Below are 24,751 nucleotides of genomic sequence, written 5' to 3' on the forward strand. Positions count from 1 at the left end.
AACAGAAGTTACAGATTTTGAGAATGTGCTTATCAACCCATATATTCATTTAGCAAGCAAAATGTTTGAGGCATTGCATTTGTTACTGCAGAAGTAGAAAGAGAAGAAACATAAGGCCCTTTTCCATAAAGCATCTATAGTGTCATGTAAAAATAAGAGAAACCTGCTTGATGCTTATATTACAAAACAGGGAGATTGTGCTGAAGAAAGAATAGTAGCACCAACATAGGCATGAAGGCAAAGGCCCAAGTTCCTTATATTCTTGCTGGTTATATGTTAAATAAAATATTTGATACTCTAATTTTCTACAATGGAGATAACAATAATAGGGTAATTTCATGTTTATTCCATTTCATTTAAGATTTTCTGGTGGCAGGAATAGAAAGCTACTTGCAGTGTCGAAAACAAAATTGTGACTTTGTTCTGTTTACAAGGGCAGGAATCACGGGGAGGGGGTTGGCTAGACCACCTACTCAGGAAACCATGGGCCGACTGCTGCCAGTTCTTTCAGACTCATTCCTCTCAGAGTGCTTCTTTGGAACCATTTAGTTTTCTTATCTCCTTCATTCTTTCTGCATCTGTTTCTTTCTTCTATGTTTGTACATATATTTTCTTTGTACATATCATCAGTTCTCCAACAAGACAGTTGTCAACCTATGCACTGGTCCACAAGTAACACTTCTCCACTGGAGATTGTTTCTAAAGGATCCAGTGCCTTCATCTGTTCACCATAATTGCTTAAGGTATTTTGTTTGGTTTTTTGTCCTGTTTTAGTGATGCAGCTGCAGAACTGCCCTCAAATGAATTACCAAGCTCTCACTCTCACTGTTCCTGGCTTTGCTTTTTCTCTAATTCTCAGAGTTAAATCATTACTTGGGAGCATTCATAATGTAGCCTCATTCCAGGCTTTATTTCGTGGCCTACCGCCTTTGCAACAGCTCTTTCATACTCACCTCCCTATTTTAAAATCATCTCAATTTTCCTGGAACATACTTGCCTCTAATTCCATTTAAAAGGATTATTTCTTCCTGCCTGCATTTGCCATGATTTGTATGATCCAGTATTTACTGTTCCTGTTATACAATGTTGCAGATGTTTTGATTTTAATGGATTTTTATCCAAATGCCAAGTTGGTTAAGAAAACGGACTTTGAGGTTATATGCCAAGTTCTAGGCATGTCCATTCCATTTATCAGCTGTACAGTGTGGGAAGATACTTTGCCTTTTAAAATTTGTTTGTAAAATGGAGATGGTAGCAGCTATAGCAGAAGGCTATTGACAGAATTGAGTGAGGTAATTTATGTCAAGTGTATAGAACAAGACAAAGCATAAAATTTGGTATTTAATAAATATTGTTTGGCTAGATGAATAAATGAAAATGTAAGATAAATAAATGGAAACATTTATACATTTTATACCAGTCTTTTCTGTGGTCAGCCCTTGGAATATCTTCTTTCTCCAACCTCACTATACATTAAAATTCTATTTTACCTCAAAATTTACCTGAGATATACTTCCATAAATATTGCATAAATATTGGATACTTCTGTGGATGCTTGTAGTAATACATGAATACTGGAGGCATTTGCCATTTCGTATCTGGTCCTAACACGATGTGTGTGCTCACAGGAAAATTTCTATGGATGGAATTTCAATCAGGGATCCTCCTGCTTTACTGATTTTTTTTTCTGTATGATATTCACATCAGGATAAAACATCTTTTATTTCTGAAGTGAATGAATATTATGATAACCATTGTTTGAAGTTTGAATTAAAGGAATTCAAAGTTTAGAAGCAATATGCACAGTAAGAGAAAGAGAGAGAACCCACTAAATTCCAGCATGAGTGTCTTTACAGAAGCCAAATACAGTAATTAGCAGCATATGAAAAATCAAATTTGCTCAATGAAACAAGACAAAGTGTGGCATCATTTGGTCAAGGGGCAATACCGCTTCTCTTATGAAGAGAAGAGCTCACAAATAAATTAGAGGTACACCTGTAAACATTTTCCTGTGCCTAGAATAGGGATTGACACATTATTAGGAGCTTCACAAAATGCAAATGAACTAGTTTAACAAATAAATCAATAAAAACACAAGCCTGTCTTTATCTACAAACCTACTAAAAGGTGGGAGCATGGAGCTGTTTTTACAAGTGCATGTGTTCACTTATAAAAAATAGCAAGTTTCTTGTTTTGTCTGATAGACAGAGATACTGTCTAAAATGATTCTCTTATAGCTACAGGCATGTAATCAATCACAGGATTTCATGAGAAAGCTTTCTACCATTCTGACACTCAGTAAATATCTATGCATTTACCTTGGCCAGACCCTTACTCTCAAAGATGTGGGCAATTTTGTGCTGCTCCTCGGTACTTGGAACTCATGAGCCCAGGAGATGAACCTGGTTAAGACTCTAGATTTATCACTTCAGAGCATGATGTGGCTTGTGAAATCAGATCGTGCAGCTTTGAATGATTTGATAACCTCAGTTTCTTACTTCTCTGCAGACTTAGTTTGAGCAGCATTATCCAGGTAGCAACTGCTTTAAGTGTCCTCTCAGTAATGTGAAATTTAGGCTATATAGGGAGGTTCTCAGGGAACAGATTGTATCATAACTTGAGATTTATGTCAGGTTTATTACTAGCCCACAGAATTGCACTGAGAAACTATTTGTGATCTGTAGCTTATCGTGTGTCTAAGAGATGAACCAGACCATTTTGGTGGCTCTTAATTCTGATGATGTTTCAGAAGAGCATTAGTCTGCTTAAAAACTTTATAGGTTAGTTTTTTCCTAAGATGTGGTATGAAAACGTATTTTATAATTCTACACATTATTCATTTAAAAATAATTAACTTTGAATAGCATTTATGTTTATTTTAAATTATAGGCTTGATTGAATGATATAGTATAATCAATTATATAGTATAATAGAATTACCATGATAGAATATGTATTTAGAATTTCTTAAGATAGCATAAATAAACAAGGGTATCACAAAGCAAAAACCATACATATCTGTATCTATCTATCCATACAGTAGCTATATATGTATAGTGAATTTTGTGAGATATGTATGTACAAATATAACTCTGCATATATATAAAAATCACATGAAGGAAATGGATGTTTGATGCAGAAAACTGATGCTCATGCCCCACACTGAAGTGTCTAATGCAGGTCGCAGGTCCTGTTCTGATAATCCAGCTTCTTGCTCATGTGTACCATTGAAGGCAGCAGTATCTGGATCCCTGACACTCAAATGGAAGATCTAGATTGTTTTCTGAGCCTCTGGATGTGGCCTGGTCAATCGCCAAGGTTCAATTTAAACAGAATTATCTTTAAGTAATAATATGTTTATAATATATATTTTCTAAAAGAAGTCCTCATAAAATTATAACACATTGATATAGTTATTAAATATCTCTAAGAAATTTGATGATTGGAAAACTTACTACTTTCTGCTGAAGATTAGATAAGCAAAAATCAACTACACTTGAACAGTGTTTTGAGTATGTTTTTGCATCTCTGTGCATATGGGAAAATTCAGAACATGTTTTATGGGTATTTAATCCAGGATTACCCCTCCCTTGAGGATCTATCCCCTGAATTAAGGCATCACAGTGTCTACCACCACCCACTGCAATGCTTATCACTGTTTAATATTTTCTTTATAGGTATTTGGTTAGAAATACTTTTATAAAGTCAAAAAAAAAAGCTGGTAATGAAAACTGTCACAGATTAACTGGAAATCTTGGTATTGGAGACTTGTTGGTCTATTGTCATCTCTCAGCTGTTCACCAAACAAGTACTATTTATATGCGATTAAAGAAGACTCTGAGCCAGGGCGTTACAGATAGAAAAGTAGGAAATAAACCAATAAATTACTTATACCTTCAACTTTCTTTGAGAAGTTACAAAAAAGTGGGATGAAAACATCCATTGACATGGTAAGTGATAAATCAGAGATATGTAAAATGAACCAAGGGAGAGAAGAATAATCTACCTGGAAAGAAAAGGACCCATGAAGGAAAAATTTGTGAGGTCCCGGAATAGTATGCTGTCCTTGATAAGAAAAAAATACAAGTTTGATTAAGATAGGAGAGGTAAATAATAGACTACTGGATTCCATTTCAAAGTAGAATCATTATAGTAACAGGATATAGATAGCTTCTCACCATTTTGTAAACTCCTTGCAAATTCTGTGTCCTTAAATAAAGTTGAGTTTAGTGGTCCAATTGGAACTTACTGATTTAATTAGAAGAACTTCAAATACAGCAAGCTTTGAAATTGAGGGTGATTCCCAAATTATGGGGAAAAAAAAGTGTGATGTCTAACTCTAATGACTTGAATAACACTTGAACTTCAAGGAATATCTATTAACATCAGAAATAATTATTTTTCTATAAGGGATTCCAAATAGTTTATTAGGAATGGATTTCTATTTCTAATTGATTAGTAATATTTCAAAATATAATCTATTAATGTAATCAAACAACCTCTTATTCTTACTCAGTCCAAAATTACTCTAATGCCCAATTTTCCCATCAGCCTATCAAATACAGTCAAAGTGGCTCCTCTAATTGGAACTGTTAAAGTATGGACATTGCTACAATACAAAAATAATGACACTGACACTCAGGAATTCCCTCTACGTATGTCTATACTATCAAACATGTTTATAAATGTATACATATAGCTACATTATTTTTCTGAGGAAATAATGATCCTCCTCAAGAGAAGTTTTATTATGAATTTTACTTCACTACGGACAGAAATTTAAGAATATTTTGTTTTTGGTCTATGTAGCAAGCCAAATATAGTCAAACAATTCTAAGTAGCTTTGAGAGAAGCAATCGAGACATATACATTGCAGTTTGTTTCAAAGATCAATATGTAGGATATCAATATTCTGCCTTAACTTTGATACATATTACTGTCCTCAGGGAGAGGTGTGTATTTGGTCCACTGCTTACTCATCCCCCTAATCAATACTTTGCCTCTAGTAAGAATTCAGAATATAAACAGAGTGAAATTAAACATACTTATCCTGAACAAGAACAAGAGGAGATGTATCTTTAACAGCACCACATACAGGATAGAAAGGAGAAAAATTAAAATTGCTGGGAAAATAAGCATAAATTTTCCTTACCGGAATGAATGCATGTTGCATAGCTTGCTCACATTGCTTTAAGGAAGCAATAGTATCCCACAAAAACTGATAATTCTCAGCCCGGGAAGCACTTGGCCGCTGCATAGTGAAAGCTGGTAACACTCAAACTGAGCTCAAAGAACCCAGTTGAAGAAAGCAAAAAAAAAAAAAAGCCCGCAGATCTGTTACATAAACTTCTTAATTAGATCTGCTACACAAACTGCTATCTTAAGACTTAAAAAAGTTAATCAGAACATTTCTTTTGGGGGATAACTGGGCATGACTTGAACAGACACAGATGTTTTCATCGGGAAGGATTTTCATTCCCACACTTGTGAAACGCAATCCTCTCAGTGTTTCCCTGTCTTTACACGGCTCTGGCAAAACTGCACATACCATAAGTGCCATAAGTGTGTGGGGGAAAGAGGTAGGAGGGAGAAAGATGTGAAAAAAAAATATTTTCACAGAAGAACTGGATGGCGGGCCACGGAAGCAGAATTTGAATATTTTGTGAAAAGTAGTGAAATTGATGGGAACTGGTTAAATACTCATAGAGATGTAGAAATACAGGTGTATGTATTTGTCTGCTGAGTGAGAAATGCCAGTATATCCATCAGTTTTTCTCAGAGTACCACACAACATTTCTAACTTCCCTTTTAAGATTTAGATGTGATAAGTCCGTCACCTATAGAATACCTTTGCCTTTATTACACAACTTGTTTATCTCAGTTTACCTACAGAGTGGTCAGGTTTGAAGTACTCAATGCACTCAACTGTTCATCTCAAAATTTAAAAGTATTTAGAAAATCATCAAGTTGCCCATATATTAAAGTCATCTTTGTTTCTAGTTCTAGGCAGTGCTTACATTTACACAGATTATATATACCATGAGCACTGGGTCTTAAAATAGTCTTGGAAATATTGAAAGTGGGCTACACCAATCTGAAATGTGTTAATTTCAAACAAATAAGCTTGCTCACTTTAACATGAAAAAAAAAAAAAACCCTGCCAGTATGAGAATTAATGGGATGTGGGGAAATATCTGAGTTTCCTTTACCTAACACAGTAGTCTGCACCAACCAGGTGAGGCTTTATTAGCTCCCCTAGATTTTATAAAATCACTGTGATACAATGTAAGGCACTAAGGTGAGGTTCTGAGTACTTAAAAGTCTCAAAGGCATCCACTGTTTCAGGGCGAGTTGCAGAGCCAGCAAAGGTGATATTTATGTTAGCATTTTGAGAGGGTACAAGGAGGGAACTGTACAGTGTATAGAATAAACTGTGCATCTAATTGACCTAGAAAAAGTAAGGAGACAAATCATGATAAAAATTGTTTGATAACATAGATGAAAGCTTTAAGCTGCATCATTTTTGGAAAAGTTGGAGATTTGGGTTACCTAGTTTTACTGCATTCATAACCTGGACACAGTAGATTAATTCATTGCAATGACCTTGTGGTGTGAAAATTTTAGGCATGAACACCAACAAAATTTTCCTCTTATTTAAATTAATTTTCAGTTTTGAATGGATGGAATTAAAAGTGGAACCCATTTTTCAGAATTCCTACCTGGGCTAATAGTTTTTCCTGTGTACTTCATGAATGCACACCATAAGGATAATGACATTAGACAGTTTGTTTTTTGACATCAATTCAACCAACCTTCTCTTTTTCTCATTCATGGTGTTTTTCTGAACAGCTCACACCCACGGTCCCTCCTCTGCCATTATTCTTGCCCTTACATTCTCCCATCTGCCCCAGCCACATGCTTCTTTTTCACGCATTGCCGACCAGCCAGCCCACAACTTCCAGAAATTATTCCTTCACTACTGAATGTTCCACATTTCTCAGACAACAACAGGAAAATACAAGATTGTTTTTAAATCATCAAAAAATCTCAGTCTATTCTTTCTGAATGTTTAGAGTAAATGCTCATCATTACTCTGCATCTTAGCATCTTGGTTCTGTTGTTACTGAGGTATCTTCAATCTCTTGTTATCAAGCCCCTTCAGTTTTTTCATTTAAATGATACCCTAAAGGCTCTCTTTCCTAAATAGTTACAAAAAGGGTAGCAAATGTGCACTCTCTATGCATAGAAACTATATTTTCAAAAAGTTTTCAATTGATTATGTGTTCATTTCTTTATTCACTGATTTTTACCAAGCATCTCCCATGTGCCATATGCATCTCTCATGCACTATATGTACTAAGAGCAAATGGATATGTAAGTTATTGATTCTTTTGGGAGAAAAATCAGTATAAGCTATGATACAGGGACAAAAATCACAAGTATGATATTGAAAACCACCAGTGCCCTCACACAGATGAGATAAGCTCTTTATGAAATACTGAAAAAGAATACTTAGAGAAATCAGGGAAGTCTCACAGAAGATCTAGCACATTCTAGAGCCTGAAGTAGGACAGAATTTGAACATGTTGGATAGGAAGAGGAGACTCTGCGAAAGGAAAAGGAGAGTCTCTCCTCCTCTCTGTTATTTTATTGGAAAGGCTTTTCCAACAAAAATATTTGCATTTCCAATAAAAATAAATAAATCTTTTAAAATAAAAGAAGAGAAAAGAAAAAAAAGGAGAGACAAGACAAGACACGGCACAGGGTGTGAAGGAGGTCATTATTAATGGATGTCTTAGAAGGATCAGGACACCAAGGCAAACATTGTAAATTATTGATTACCCAGCATTATACCCAGATTTGGACTGGAACCAAGGTTTTTGAATGAACACCTAGTAGCTTCCTGTTCCTAACACTAATCAACCTTAACGAGCTACTCATTAGTGAATTGACAGTTGTAAATGCAGTAAAATGTGAAACTTCATGATTTGTAAATTATTCGTACATTACACATTCTTTAAAATAGGCACACTAACACAGTTTTAAATATTCTGGGTGCCTCAGTGACTTTGCTCATGTTGATTAATTAATTACTTTTTTTGTTTTTTGTTTTTTTTTTTTTTTTACGAGGTATTACATGTTTTGAAATATTCAAGTCCAATCGCTTTTACAATCTTCCAAACCTCTTCTCTTCAAAATTCAAGTGTGGTACACCATGAGTAAAGATATAACTTAACCAATATTAAACCTAGTTCGTTTTGTGAAAATATCAAGTATTAACTTTACTATGAACCAGGTACAATGCTCCAGAGGGGGGAATACCAAGATAGTTATTTCAATCAGCTATTTTTCCCAACTACCACTAGGGGCGCAATAGGCCTTGTCCACAAGCTGAGTACATACGCATTTCTTTCTGTTAGCACAATGCCTGGTAAGAAATGACTACCAGTTTTTCATTAAACAGATACCAGACTACATACCTGTCATATCTAATTATGCTTCTGCCATCTTCTAACCTACATTAGAAGTCTCACAATTCCTAACAGCACCTTTCATTTGACAGACTGTTATATTTTGAATATAACAGTCTGGTTTTGAATGCTTTCTACTTGTCATAGGTTTGAATGTTACTTCATGCAAAAGAAAAAAAAAACAAAAAAGCAAAAAATTAAGACCAAGTCTTGAATATAAACTCTTATCTAAAGTATTTGAAAACCAGTACAAGATAGAGCAAAGGATGGATTTCAAGAAAGATCATCAGACACCAATGTATAATGAATTCTGAGGGGGTGGGAAGTAGCTAGTATTGTGATTTCCCATCTCAGAAACTTCAAGTTCATACTTCAGACAGGAGGAATTTAGCTGTGGCTCAGAGGATCTGAACAGATGAAACGACAGAACCAGTTTCCTGGAGAGACCAAAGAATCAAGGAGAAATAGAGAAATACACACTGATATCAGATGCCAATCCCAATATCCTTCTCTGGATAACCGAATGAGCAGATAGAAAAGTCGTAGATATAAAATTTTACACACAAAAAAACAAACAATGTGAGCTAATATATCTTCATGGAATACTCCAAACCTGCCAAATAATTTATTCATACGCTGGTGTTAACATTTGCCCCCCAAAAATAAAATCTGAACTATAAACAGAATTTCAGTAAGTCAGAAAGGTTCACATCATAGAAAAAATTATTACCTGATCATAATGAAATTAAGCTAAAAATCTATTTCTTTTTTTAAAAAAAGGATTTATTTATTTTTATTGGAAAGTCAGTTATACAGAGACTCCCCAAGTGTCCACAACAGCCAGAGCTGAACAGATCCAAAGCCAAGAGCCCAGGCCTCTTCCGGGTCTCCCATGAAAGCACAGGATGCTAAGGCTTTGGGCCATCATCAACTGCCTTCTCAGGCCAGAAGCAGGGAGCTGGATGAGAAGCACAACTGCCAGGATTAGAACTGGTACCCACATGGGATCCTGGCACATGCAAGGTGAGGACATTAGCCTTTTAAACTACCACACTGGGCCCAGAAATCAATGTTTTTAAAATTTCTGAAAATTATTTAGAAACTAATCAATTCCTGGATGATTCGCTGATCAAAAAGGAAGTTAAAGGAAAATTAGAATGTATTTTGACCTCATAAGACACAACTCATCAAATATTGTTGGGTATGTTTAAAGCAGCAATTAGCAGAACATTCATACTAAAAAAGATTTCAGGTTAATGGCTTCCAATTCTACCTTAACTAAGAAAGAAAATGTTGTAAGTCGAACATGAAGGAAATGAAAAAAAACTTAAAAATTGGAACAGAAAATAAAGAAATCAGTGAAACCAAAAACTGGTTCTTTGAGGACATCAATAAAACTGATAACCTTCTAATAAGGCTAATTAGGAGCAAAGAAGCGAAACAAATGATCCCCATGAGCATGAACTTTGGTTACATCCTGTAGGCCTGTAGTCCTACAGACATGAAAAGACACAGAGAACAATTATGAGTAACTTCTGCTAATGAAATTGACACTTCAGGTGAAGTGGAAAAGCCTCTTCAAAAATGCACGTACCAGAAGTTAGATCAGATAGACAGAAACCAATATGGAAAGCTTAGAACAGTCAGCAAACAGTCAGCTTGGACTACCATCTGCCTTACTAGGTAGGACAAAAAGATCAGTTACTCCTCACTAAGGTACTGAAGATTTCTCTGCACACCTCTCCTAAAACTGTTCTGTGCCTCAATCATTAACATATAGCTTGTTAGAGTTATAAGCCTGTTTGGACTAACCTAAAATTTGTGAAGTTCAGTAAAAATTACACTTCAATTCTATAAGCTGCTAAATATAAAAACGAAAATAGACATGAAACAGCTGAATAGTACTCTATAACTACTTTAAGGCGTATAGCAGCCAGTTGTGTATAAACTAAAATTGAAATGTCAATGAAGTAGTCACAGGATGAGGTTAAGAACTTGCATTTTCTAACATATGGTATTGCATGTCACTCAATACCATGTCAATTAACTTCATGATGCTGTAAATTATTGTTGAAGTTGTGTTGTGGCTTTTCATTGGAGGGGATAATGTTCAGCCAGCTCTACTTTCAGACCAGAGATGGTCTCCCAATGAAACTGTTGAATTTTTCTGAACAATAAGATGCTGTATTATCTGCATGATCCATGCCCACAATGAAGGAATCATGTCTGGATATGAACTGTACTACTGTAACAATGCAGAGGAATCCAACATGGGGCGAGGGTTTAGGGTTCAGTGGGGAATCCCAGTGCCTATGAAACTGTGTCATAAAACGAAATTTAAAAAACTTCAGGACAGGGTTTTACACAGATAAAGCATTGTGAGAATATTAATTTTATTGATTTTTTAATGAGCAATTAAGCAGATCTAAGATGATATTCATATCCTTTTTATCCCTAGTCCAATACACATTGACCAACAGTCAGTAATGATTAACTGTGACTTCACCTTGCTGGCTACTTCTACACTTCCATCAAAAATACACAAACTACACATATTTTCTCCCTCAATCCTACTTGCTTCCTTTATAATTTCCTTATTAAATAAAACTACACTTATTAATTTAGTGCTTAAATTTCCTGTACTGCCCACTAAACTGTAAACTCAGTGGGCAAAAACCAACATAAGACCAGACCCACTTAGACTGAAATAGCATAATTTGCTTTTTTTTTTCAGGGTTTGATTGATACTATTGCTATTGATTTTGGTCTAACATAAGTAATAAAAGAGAACTAAAATTTTATAAAAGTATTCACTTATTTACCGGGATCCTTTGTATTTACACACACAAAAAAAGACACATTTAACTTATATTACAAAAAAAATATATATATCTGGCATGTAACCCATTTTCTCTTATATATGATTAACTTGACTGTACCAGAATAAAATGTTAAATGAATTTTTACTGTATACAGTAGTTTTACAGAGGGTGTAATATAATCTGTGGAATACTGATATTCACAAAAAGCAAAATTGTGCTACATATTCTAGCAGCGAGTCATGCGTTAGTCTCAGACATGATCAAGAAATGCACATTGTTGTACTGTAGTGCTGTGCTGTAAGCCCTGCAGAGTTGACAGACTCAGGTTCAGCGCTCTAAGGAGAGAAAGTGAGGTATCTGAAAACTGACGGAAGGCAAGTAAGACACTGAATCTTCTTTGATGGTGGTTACCATGCTAAACCTCAGGCCAGAGCCAAAATGAACACCAACCTGCAGAGAACTATGAGGCAGTTCAAGTCTGTCTTCATCATCCTCTCTTTCCAGAGCCCTCACTCTTAATATGAGAAAAACTACACAAATTCACTTATGGTACAGTATTAAGAATATATCTATTTAGTCACTACTTGTTTTCTTGACTCTTTTTAAGAACACGTGTCATTTTTAGTCATCTGTTTATCCACAGCCTCTAGCACTTTGCCTAGTTTATCATGAGGAACAGCAAGGTTTGTCAGAAATATTTATGAAAAATACTTTAGTTGATGTTAACATAGGAATATGACACATGATTTTTCTATGATTAGCAAAACACTTTCACAGTTCAGGAGTTCTTCAGTAAGTGGTAGACCTAGGATTGATCCTAAATTTTATCACTCTCAGTTTTTATCACCACATATTGTTTTCCTACCATTATCACATTTTTTTTTTTTACTTCCACAGGCTACTTTATCCTCCTTCTTCTCAGGTTTGATCATTGCTGTCTATGCACAGTAATAGACACAACTTAATCAGAAGGAATGGACTCCTCAGGGCCTTACAACAGTTTCCAATCACACTTTGCTCAACACTTTTAGAAAGAGCATATTAGGTATACAAAGAAGGTGGTCAGTGTTTCTCCTATAATGGCTATATACAAAAACAAAAAGAAAAAAACAATAACTTCTTTGAATTTGTTTTTATGATATTGTAATTTTGTGTCCATTCTAGTAAAAAGGATAGAAGGAAAGTCATCACATGACAGGTTAAGATTTTTTGTTCTTAATGAACACACTGAGAACTGTTAACTAGAACATCCAAGGATGTCCAATTAAAATTATCTTATTTCTAGCTACTAAGTATGCCCAAGGCAATTTCAACTGGCAATAGACATTCTCTTAAATCGCACTTCATCATTCTTAATACACCTGTACTTTCCACGAGTTTGAATAGCCAAATCCACATTATACAGTCACTTAGTTCCGACATTAAATGAACTAGATTTGAAAGACCCAAAGCCATGAAGGCTAAAAAACAAAAGGCTGAATGAGTACAGGACACATTATTGAGAGTTTGACCTAACACAGATGTCTCTGAGCCAATGGAGAGGAGTGCCATTGGTAGGCTCACACTCCCTACGGGCAGCAAAGTGTTTCAGGGCTGAAGCATATCTTTTCCATATTCTCTACAGATGTACAGACAATAGCTAAGAACACAACCTAGAGTAAGACTCCTGCATTAGGACTTAATCTTCTCTGCTTTCATAATCACATGATCTTGATCAGCTTACTCACACACCAAGTTTCAATTCCCTAACTCAAAAAAGGGTTTGATAACAGTGTTTATTTCATATGTTTGTTGTAAAGATTAAGAGTTGATTTTGCATCCAACCTAAAACAAGTATCCGTTTAATAACTATCACTCTCATGTTCTTTTTTAATATATTTTTTTATGCTTGTATAATACAGTTTTCTTTTATGCTTGTATTTTTTTATGCTTGTATAATATAGTTTTTGTTCTCATTACCTTACTGGTTCATAGGAATCATTTTGGCCTTTTCTATCCTTCATTTTCAATATCAGGAGATGGATTCAGAGAGCTGGCCAGTGCCTAGGACTCTACAGGATCAGAGCAAAAGCATTGGTCTTCTCAAAAATATGTCTATGCTTTGTTAAAATCACAGCATTTTCACAGATTCAGTTTGCTCTACACTCCTTTAAAATTCCAGAGTTCCCCTAGAAAAAAGCTCACTGGGAAACTGTACTCTCCATCTTTCCTTCCATCAATCACCACTGAGTAGCAGCTCCATGTTTTAGTCAGTGTTATATAAGTTTCAAATGTTAGCTTTTCTCAGGATATTATTATTATTGTTACATTAATATTGTTAATGCTGTGAGGAAGAGGAGAGTAGCTAAGGCTTAAAGGATGAAGAATAAATTTTCTCTTGATACATTAGGTAATAAAAAGCTATGAGGACAGCATATCTGTAGTTGATATTTTGGTAAGCAGGTTTTTAAACAATAGAAAGGTAAGCACTGTGGATGCCAGAAGTACAGAGAAGATTCAATTGTCATGTTGTTCCAAGGTGTACTGTAGCTAAGGTTTAGTGTCATTGCAAGTATTTATTTTCAGTTCTCATAAGATATAAATAATCTCAGTTGAAATCATGCACTGAGTACCAAATATATCAATTAAAAAACAAAGTCAACTAAACAAAACATTTGAAATTATGCCATGAAGTTAAGACAGTAACACATAAACTCTTTCAACGTTAAAAGACCAGCAACATAGTCACAAAGAGGCCTTGTATATTGAATTTCACTGAACCATATTGGTATGCTTAACAGTCGTTTAACATGGAGATCACAAATATTTATAGTAGGGTAAAGATTTTATGATATTTAGTTTTAAATACGCTAAGATTTAAGTATTGCTTAGGCACAGAAAATATTTTTTGCTAGATTTTGCAACAGTTCTCTTATAATCAGCAGTCTTTGTTAAAGTCAAAAAGCAAAGCCCTTAATCATGTTGGATACTTTTTGATGTCTTTTTACTCAGCAATAATTTCATTTAAAAAACGTTTCAATGAACACTAATTGAACAGAAACTGTCAACTTTCCTTTGTATAATGAAAGGGAAACTGCTGTGATAAGAGTTTCTAATCATTATATCTAATTAAAAAGTTAATCCTTAAGTTTCTCCTTTTTAAGTCCTTTGAAATGTAACAAAAGAGATTCCCATTCAAAAACGGGAAACAAAAGCATCATTAAGTAACAGACCTTTTATGATAGACCCACAGATTTGAAATTCAAAAATGCTAAACCAAGCTATTTCCAGTGAATTAGGAGAATGTAAGAATCAACCAAACCTTGGCCCTCATTGATCTGTGCTCTTCCAACATTGAAAAACCCTCTTGTAGCACTGACAGTGGGGGATCAAAAAAGAAATTATGATCCAAGCAAGAGGGACTAATGGTCTATGCATCCCAGCTCCAGTGGAAACATGATGTAACCCTTATTTTTAGTGTAAGTAAATATAAACTTTATAGGTCTAGAGACAGATCTAGAAGCAAAGTTCATACAAGTAAGCGAATCATCCCTCCAAGCCCCTAGACTTACAGTAAACCTTTGGGTCACTTCCCAAACTCCAACAGCTCAGTAGAGAAGAAAAGAGAATTCTTACCCTAGAATGAGAGATGATTGGTTCACACAGAAGTGCTCACTCTGACAGTGAATAAGGTAGGGGGAAAGGGCGGGGATAGTTCTCAGAGATTAAATAGAAACTTCTGAATTATGAGCAGGTTGCAAAGATCATCTCTGCTTGTAGTCTTAGTGCGCCAAAGCAAGAAAATAAGGAAGGTTGTTTCAGTGTCAGTTGCTGGGGGGCAAGGTCCCAGGAAATTTTAACAAGATTCATAACATGGACATGCATTTGGGAGCTTCCTACTTTTCATTCACAAGGACCAGGAAAGTTACTAACAATAATTAAGTCTACTCATTGTGATAATACCCAGGGTAGTCACTGGCCTACTACAACACAGTCATATCAATGAAGACCAAGTATCAGCAGCTCTGAAATAAGCAAATATGATTAGATGTCAACTCGCATCATGATCATCACTCAGCAAAGGGAACAATCTTCCTAATGGACCATCACTTTACTTCCGGAGTTCTATCTACATTTTTGCCTCTCAGGGAAATAAGAGATAGAAAATTGGATAAACAATTTCTTTTAAGAAATTTTTTCATGTAGGGAACTTTTTAGATTTCCCTGGAATCCTTTCCTTTGTGACTTGACTTCATATGTGTCTCCAAGAGGCATACACTGTGCATGGAAAATGGGTGAGAAACGTGAGGTGCATGCCTTGCTGTTTTGGAGGTATGTGACCTAAACAATGTCTCTTAAAATTTCTGAGCCTTTGGTTTCTCAACTATAAAACTGGTAAAAAAAAAAAAAAATCCATTACATCTTCTCAGGCTCAAGCAGAATATGTGAAAAAGTTTTAGAAATATATGGAGGGATAATTTTTCTGTGTGAGGGAAAAAGGGATTTATCATTTATTGAATATCAATCCAATACTAAGCATAGTCTGAAGTTCTTATTGTACTAGGTTGTTCAGTGAAGTAATCTCACAATATAAGTGTTGTGCCCATTTAACAGGCTGGAAAAGCAGTGTTAAAAACATTGAGCGACATATTTAGGACTTAAAGTTTCTTATCTGTAGAAACAGAATTAACTTCAATCTTGTCTGTTACTGAAAATAGTGCTCAGCTTCCAGAAAGTGGGAATCATACTTTAGGTAGTATGGAGGTTTAAAAATCCAAGATTTTAAAATGAGTCACTCGGCCTTTGGCTAAGGTCAAGTGTAGTATCTGCTCTTATCAGTTTAAAATGAGTCATTCAAGCTTTGTATTGCAGCTCCACCACTCAGTGCTGCAATTAGCAAGCTGTTCAAACTCTCCTGGTATTCTTGTATCATTTAAAAGTGAGCACAGAAAGTGACCAATTCATAAATTTCAGTGCAGATTGCTAGAAAAAAATGTATACATAGCCTTTAGGAGGTTATTGGCTTACAGTTAATATTGAATAACTCTTAGCTATTGCTTCACCACTTGCCCCTTTTAAATATTATAACCCACCAGCTTAGCAAACTATTCTAGAAACGGGGCAGATTTTTAACACACATACTTGAACACTAACTTAAACAGAATGGGTTAGTAAGCGCAGATAAATCAAGCTAAAGAAATAATTCCAGTACCACCTAAAATGAAAAGTTAAAGTCAACACAAAACAAAATGAAGATAGATACACAGGAAGAAATATTGCCAACTTAGACCAAATGGGAAATACAAAACTTACATTAAATATATTGCCTCACAGTTCTAACTGCTGAGCTACAACTAATGTGATATAAGAAATGCTATGCATAATAAGTGATTGTATCCCCTCTTTGAAAACATTAATAAGTCAATGTGAAAGTACAAATCTATGGGCCCAGTGGATTGGCACAATGGGTAAATCCTCATCTGGCAAGTGCTGAGATCCTATTTGATTGCTGGTTCATGTCCTGGCTGATCCACTTCCCATTCAACACTCTGTTTATACCCTGGAAAAGTGGCAGAGGATGGTTCAAAGCTTTGTGATGCTTCACCCATATGGGAGACCCAGAGGAAGCTCCTGGATCCTGGCTTCAGATCGGCTCACCTCCAGCCGTTGCAGTCACTTGGGAACTGGATCAGTGGACAGAAGATCTTTATTTCTATCTCTCCTTGTCTCAGCAAATTTGATTTGCAAATCTACAAATGTGTATTCCCCCATTATCTATTTACAAACTAGGAAATGCTGCTAAAAACACATTTAAGCATGAGTTTTTCTCCTCATATCTCTTTTATATCTATTACAAGCAAAGAATGTGCAGCTTAAAGAGCATTCAAAGTTGATGGAGGTAAAAGTGTTCATTTAAAAACAACAGATATGTTTGCTATAAATATTGCCTGCACAAATAATTAACTAACTACACAACTTCTTCTATAAAGCATTCTCTTTATCTGTAAGTTGCATGGCTTAGTATGTTGTCTTAAAGGGTTATTGTAGAGCTTAGATGAAGCAATGGCCAACCTGGCTCCTAGCACTAAATGAGTGGTCCTTAAGTAAATTTAAGTAAGTTATCTTAATTTCCATTTACTTAAGTGTTTTGGAAAACATATACTCTCTTTATTAAATGCTCATGAGACCCTCAGCTCTGTCTTGGGTATTGGTGAATAGTAATACTGCCCCTGCCTTTGAAGCTTTCACAGACTAGCTAATCTTTTCATTAAAGCTTCATCTTATAATGCGAAATTGAATAGAGAGTGAATAGAAAGCAGCATGGTTAAATTGGTCAGAGGTCAAGGCAAGCAAAGTAGTAAGTACACAAGGAAAACTACAGACAAAAAAAAAATTCAATTGAGGTTGAAGGTGAATGGGGTGGCAGAATGCAACAGAAAGGGGAGAAAAGGATGCTCCAGGCTCTGGGTAATAGCACATGTAGTAGGGATTCTTAACTCCTGTTGTTATCAATGGAGGTACCTGCTCTTTCCCCAAATATAGGAGGGAGTTTTGTGCTGGGTAAATTTGAGGAAAGGCACTGGGAATGCTCAGCTCACCCCTTCCTCTTGAATGTTCTCCTGCCGGCCAGATTCTAGCATTCTCCTGCTATGGATTAAATTTAGGGAGGTGACTCTAAGTCCTGGCAGGTGAAGCTGACAGTCTGAGGGGTGAACTGAGTTAAAGGGAAATTCGTAAGCCCACTACTAGTAAATATTCTGAACTTTAAAATCTTTTCTGAAATCTAGCCACTGAATCTAATCTAATTTTACTCTTAAAGGAACAAAAATGTTCTATTTACTAAACCTCATCAAAGCTGAGAGAATGAAAGTTCAGAACAAGATGGTACACATTGTATTTTTAGGAGAAGCTTAAGCACTTGGGAAGGTGGTAGGCAGATTTAAAGTTGGTCTGTGAGTCATGGGGACTTCTCTATCACTAAGGAATGCTGACAAGTATCCCATAAACATTGCGGCATCACTGGAGGGTTTTAAGGAAGCAATGACAAGGCATAATTGAGAGGAGGAGTGTTGGGAAGATTCTGGCAGCTTTAAATGCATGTGTTTTGTGGTGCGTTGAAAGCAAAAGATCAGCTTACAGATGCTAAAAAAACAAAACAAAAACAGGCATGACCCATACAAGTAGATTTAGTCATTGATTCACCATTGATCTCTATTTCATGAAATGGAGGCCAGAAGACCAGGACAGCCTACTTCGAAATAAAGAAATATCATAAAAGCTCAGGGGTGAGAACAACTACACATACTGAGAGTTGCTGCTGCTGAAATGAAAAAAAAAAAAAAGATTATGCTGCTAATCCAGAACTCATCAAAAATAGTCCAACCTAATTTAAAATTTATTGTCTAAAAGATGAACCACATTTCACCAATCATACAACAGCTAGATATTCTGCAGAAAGCAATGAAACTATAAGCCTCCTTTCTAATAACACCATCTCCCTCCCTTCCTACATGTAAGCATACTTTTTGAACATCTTAAGGCATAAAGTGTCAGAAATAATGCTGTAAAACACTAATTTCTAGAGGCAACCCTGTGATCTGAGAGGAGGCAAATTCTACAGGATATTCTTAGAGCAGGACAAGACATGGAAGATCCCAGTCTCATCTTCACACTCTGGCACAAGCTCATCTTCCTAGAAAAATAATTTTTAAAAAGCATTTAATATTATGAATTTACACCTTAATGCTATTATGTATAATTTATTTTGGGGGGTTACATTTTTAAAATTATATTTTTGACAATCTTTACATAGTTAATTATATTATGCATAATTTAGAGTAGAAAAATTAAGCTGCTTTTTTTAATTGGTAAGTCAGATATGCAGAGGAGGAGAGACAAATAGGAAGTTCTTCTTCCTGTTGATTCATTTGCCTAAGTGCCCACAATGACTGAAGCTGAAACCAGATCTGAAACAGATCTGAAACCAGGAGCCAGGAGCCTCTTCTGGGTCTCCCATGTGGGAGCAGGGTCCCAAGGCTTTGCGCCATCCTTGACTGCTTTCCCAGGCCACAAGCAGGGAACTGGATGGGAAACAGAGCTGCCAGGATTAGCACTGGCATCCATAGGGGAGGACTTTAGTCGCTAGGCTACTGTGTTGGGCCCAAGATGCTTTTAACAAATATGTCTTAGTGTCTATTGTAGAAACAAGACATAAAATTTTGGAATACAATATCATATCTTTTTCAGATTTATATATTAAGGATGTACCACATGTTACCTCTTACATCAGTTGGAGACAACTCTATTTGGTTATAGTAACTGCAGCAGTCACATTGAGCCCTGGCTTAGGAAGCGGGGATGAAACTTATCTTCAGTTGTCTTTAGAATTTTAAAGGGGGTAAAATAGGGTTTTCATTCAAAAATTGGGAAGATTTATCTTCATTACAAGATGATCATGTCTTAAAAGAAAAAAAAATAGGCAAGTCTATTTTGAAAACTTTGTACCTGATTTTTGAACCTATTAGATATTCAGAGGCCCCATCAATAACCATTACCCTTTGAGTTTTTCAGTAACCTAAATAAGTTTAATTTTCTAACCACTTGATGTTTACCGGATCTCATTAATCAAGTCAACAGCAACCAAAAAAGATTTACATTCAATTGGAAGATTTTGGTTAAACAGCCTGAGCTCCAATCCCATATGTGATTCTTTCCCATGGTACAAACTAAGGCAAGCCACTTTGCCTCTTAAAGTACATTTACTCATCTGTAAAATAGGGAAAAGTTAACTTATATCCCTCCGTTAATTTGAAGTCAAATTAGGATAATGATGTTGAAAAATGGTGAGTGAATTATAACTATTCTTGTAATTATAAAGCCTGACACAATTAAATGCAAGGGCTACAGAGGAAAGTAGAGATCATAGCTGTTATTATATTTTTTAAGGAAGGAAGGAATATGTATGGATGTAGATGGAAGTTTGTATCTATTACATTAAAATTTTTATTTGTTAGAGAGAGAGAAAGAAAAACAGAAAGGAAACACACTTCTTAGCTGGTGGAGGACAGGGCAAATCAAGAGCCTAAAACTCAGCACAGCTCTCCCACAACAGTGACAGGGACCTGGTTAATTGAGCCTGCATAAGCTAGAAGCTGGAATCAGGAGCTGGGACTGGGCTTTGAACCTAGGTATTTCAATATGAGAGTTGGGCATCCTAATAAGCACCTTAATCACCAGGTCAAATGTCCACTCTGAGGTTACTACCTTCACATTCCTAATCTATGAATGACTGTCCTTTCAATTAATTTGCTTTGGAATGTCCTTTATGTAGCCTTACCATCTTCCTTAACTCTCTTGTCCAGATAATTACCCTGAATTATTCAAGAGAGTGTTAAATGATTTTTTTTAAGCTGAGATATACACAATAATATCCTGAGACTTGATTTGGCTGACTCAGAGTTCAGAATCTTACAGCTAATAGAACCCAGGTTTTTCCATGTCCAGCTCCGTATCTTTCCACTGCAGCAGATGTACCGACTCTCCGCTGAGATGTGAAATTTGAGCAAGAGTTCTAATTGCAAGAGCCTGTCACTATGTGATTTCTGCTGAGCTATGGATTAAGTCATAGGCTTTGCAATAACCTAAGTTGTAGATGGCTCTGAAACAAAGAACTGTTTAGAAATCTGTCAAGGTCACTGCACTAATGGGGCTCTAAGAAGCAGTAATTTCAGTGAAGGGCTAATGGACATTTAAGCTGTAGTCACTCTCTAGCTACAGGCAACTCATGATTAGAGGACATTTCATATTACCACAAAATATGATTTATCAATTTCTGCATCAATTTAGCAGTTTATCTGGATGTATAAAGGAATATTCCCAGTGGTTAAAGCTTCTTCCCGAAAAGATGACTCACTGTCCAGAAATAAAAATAAAATTTAAAGGATGAGTTAACCTTTAGAAAAATGTTTGCATGGCTCCCACTCCTCAAAATTATATAGAAACTGAATCAAGAATATAATCACTATTGACTCAAAATTAAAGATTTCTATTGTTACTTAAAATGAGAAACTAAAACAGTATTACAATTCTAAATGGATATCATCTCTTACACTTTCTTTCATATTTATGTAATTTATAATAAACTCAATGAATGGGGCTTCAGAGATGTAATTATGACTTTATAGTTCAACTTTATAGTAAGAAAGGAAATTAAAAAATTGAAATCACATGTTGAATTATGCAGTTGAAAAATTAAAATAATTTTCAGTAAGTTTGATTCTTTCCTCCAAAGTATCACACCAAAACTCTCTCTAGTGACTTTCCTAGGAAGTATTGGATGCTTATCCTCAACATATTAAGTAATATATTCCAAATAACTTTCTAATAAAAATATTGGACTACAGGGCTGGTGCAGTAACCTAACAGCTAAAGTCCTCGACTTGCACAGTGGGATCCCATATAGTCTCCAGTTCGAGCACCAGCAGCCCTGCTTTCCATTCAGCTTCCTGCTTGTGACCTTGGAAAGCAGCTGAGATAGCCCAAAGCTCTGGGATCCTGCACCTGTGTGGGAGACCGGGAAAAAGCTTCTGGCTCCTGGCTTCAGAATGGCTCAGTTCTAAACTTTCAGGCTACTTGGGAAGCGAACCAGTGAATGGAAGATTTTTCTATCTCTTCTCTTCTGTGTAGATTTCACTTTTCAATAAAAATAAATCAATATATATTTTAAAAAGTATTGGACTACAGTTGAGTAGAGAAGAAATAATTAAGACTAGATCTCTGTTAGGTCATGATGTGTTTCCCACAATCTACATCTGGGAGCATTATTAAGATTACCTCCAGGGACCAGCATTATAGCTCAACAGACTAAGCATCCTCTTGCTAGCTCCAGCATTCCATGTGGGCAGTGGTTCCTATCCCTGCTGCTCCATGCTGATCCAGCTTCCAGCTTATAAGCTGGGAAAGCAGTGGAGGATGGTCCAAGTCCTTCTGACCCTCTTCCCTAATGGGAGGCAAGAAAAGAGGCCCCAGACTCAGCTCTGGCTGTTGTGAGTCTGCAGATTGAAAATCTCTCACTAACTCACTCTCTCTGTCTCTCCTTCTTCCTGTAAATCTTCCTTCCAAATAAAAATAAGCAGATCTTTAAAAAGAAAAGATAGTCTCCAAGATCACAGCTTAAAAATGGTCACCCTTATGAGGTTAAAATTCAGTTAAGTAAAATAAACTTAAAGGAATGAAAAATCAATCAGGATAGCAGGATTGATAAAAACATTCTGTTTAAACAAAAAATTGTATCATTAAGAAGTTTAGGTAGATATTAATGGTCGAGAATAAAAACAAAGAAAAAGGCAGGTGAGAGAGGCTAGTGTTATTTACCAATTCAAGAAGTTACTAAGGCCCAGCACGGTGGTGCAAGTGGTTAAGGTCCTCACCTTGCACGCCCCAGGATCCCATATGGGCACTGGTTCTAATCCCGGTGGCCCCGCTTCCCTTCCAGCTCCCTGCCTGTGGCCTGGGAAAGCAGTTGAGGATGGCACAAAGCTTTGGGACCCTGCACCCATGTGGGAGACCTGGAAGAGGCTCCTGGCTTCGGACCGGCATAGCATCGGCCGTTGCGCTCACTTGGGGAGTGAATCATCGGATGGAAGATCTTCCTCTCTGTCTCTCCTCTCTGTATATCTGCCTTTCCAATAAAAATAAAATAAATCTTAAAAAAAAGAAGTTACTAGCTGATAAGATATCCCAAGATTTGATGTTCTGACCCATACCTGTAAGTTACTCTTGATTTCCTTTATTTTACATTAATGCACACTGTCATATTGTGCATCAGAAATCCACACCATTTAATGTATCATTTTTACTGTATATTCAAATTGTATTCTCATTATAAACGGTGGAGCTCTATTGCCATTGCTTCCACCTTAGCCAGCCATCGATATCGCTCCCTTGGAAGTACTACTAAATAGTATTTTGACAAGCTTCCCATCTTTCACTCTTTCCTCTCCACTACTAGCTATCACTATCTAAACTTGATCACACTATGCTATTGATTAAAGTAGTCCAGTGGTTTATTTTACATTGGAATAAAATCTAGACTTCCTCTCATTTTTTCCAACTCAATATGATCTGGCTTTACCAAGTCTTCTAATCTCTATTCTAACCCTATTCCTCAAAGTTTCCTTTCTCCACAGCAATTTCCCTCTATTTCGAGGACTTATCAAAGTATTTCCCGATCTAAAGTTGCTAAATATGCCCTTTTTCCAGTGACAATTCCCAGGGATTTTTTTTAAGGTTGCTCCTTTCCACTGCCATCTTTCAAAAGTCAACTCAGTTGTTTTCCTCTTCATGAAAGACTTGCCTTACTCTAATATCTGTACCAAATACCCACCTCTGGAACTATGCTCCATTTTATATTGTTGTACACCACCATCTGAAGTAATCTAATGTGTTTATTTGTCCATTTTTCTTTACAAAATTCCCTGTTGCATTTGTTGCTGTAATTTCATGTTTCAGGTACAGTGAGTAAACACATCACAGGTGTCAGCAATGCACAGATTGTGATGTGAGTCGTAACATTAAATGTTATTTTTCATCAGATTATTGGGAAAGGTAATAACTTTAGGCCATTGATGAACTCTCATTCCTGTTGGATTCAATGCACCTAAAGTCTTCAACCTATTTAACTGTCACTTTTCATCTAATCCTTGGAAACTTAGGTTCTTTGTATAAACCAGAATCCTCCCAAATTTCATATACACTGTTTTTTTCCCCACTTGCTTTCTTTAGAAAAGCCAGAGAGTGAATGCCTTGCTTTGATAGCAGGTATTCAGGGATTGGCTGTATCTGTAAGTCCTATTCCAAATATTGGCATCAGTGATTTAAAAATAGCATATTTTAGGGACTAAAATTTCTTACAATGATTCAAAAATATTGTGGCTTTGATTTTTAGTACAAGTTTTAGACATGTGGACCCATCTCGTGTATGAATATGTCTATATATATGTTTCATGAATTCTCATCAACATGTAACCACAGTAAAACAGTCAGGGCACTTCTGTGACATTGGTTTTGCCCATACGATCAGATATATCTCTTTTCCTCAAACTCTCTCACTGTCAAAATAAGGTCAATGTTTCACTCCTCACCACTCTACTGACACTGGAAAATCATTTACCTATCTCTGTTAATTATACTAATTTTCATCTGTCACTCAATTCAAACTTAGTTACCCAAAAATGAGTAAGAAGATTATTCAGTTCTTTTGCTTCCAGAGAACAAACACAAAGAAAGGAGTACAGTGACAGGAGAGTTAGGAAAATAGTTCACTTATAAACATGATTAAGAACTATCCTGCTGTATTTAGGAAAGGTAGAAATTTCTCTTCTAGAACTTTTACACATGAACTATAATCTCTTATCTGCATATCTATCTATCTATCTATCTATCTATCTATCTATCTATCTATCTATCTATCTATCTATTC

The 24,751-nt window shown here is 35.9% G+C and overlaps 1 protein-coding gene across 13 annotated transcripts in view; it reads right to left on the minus strand.

The window, feature by feature from the left end:
- Positions 1-24,751, minus strand: part of DLG2 (discs large MAGUK scaffold protein 2) — a 1,763,217-nt gene that overhangs the window by 676,070 nt on the left and 1,062,396 nt on the right. For 2 of the 13 annotated variants that reach the window (XM_040964344.1, XM_040964341.1), the window contains exon 1: positions 5,152-5,281. The exons of 10 other annotated variants lie outside the window; for them this stretch is intronic. In XM_040964344.1, coding sequence (XP_040820278.1) covers positions 5,152-5,256 — 105 coding nt within the window. In that variant the 5' untranslated portion in view covers positions 5,257-5,281. Of the gene's footprint in view, positions 1-5,151; positions 5,282-24,751 lie in introns of those variants that run through there. One more of the 13 variants, XM_040964343.1, reaches the window with a different exon arrangement.

The sequence above is a fragment of the Ochotona curzoniae genome, unplaced genomic scaffold (assembly GCF_017591425.1).
Source record: "Ochotona curzoniae isolate NIBS_2020 unplaced genomic scaffold, NIBS_Ocur_1.0 scaffold_3223, whole genome shotgun sequence".
NCBI lineage: Eukaryota > Metazoa > Chordata > Mammalia > Lagomorpha > Ochotonidae > Ochotona > Ochotona curzoniae.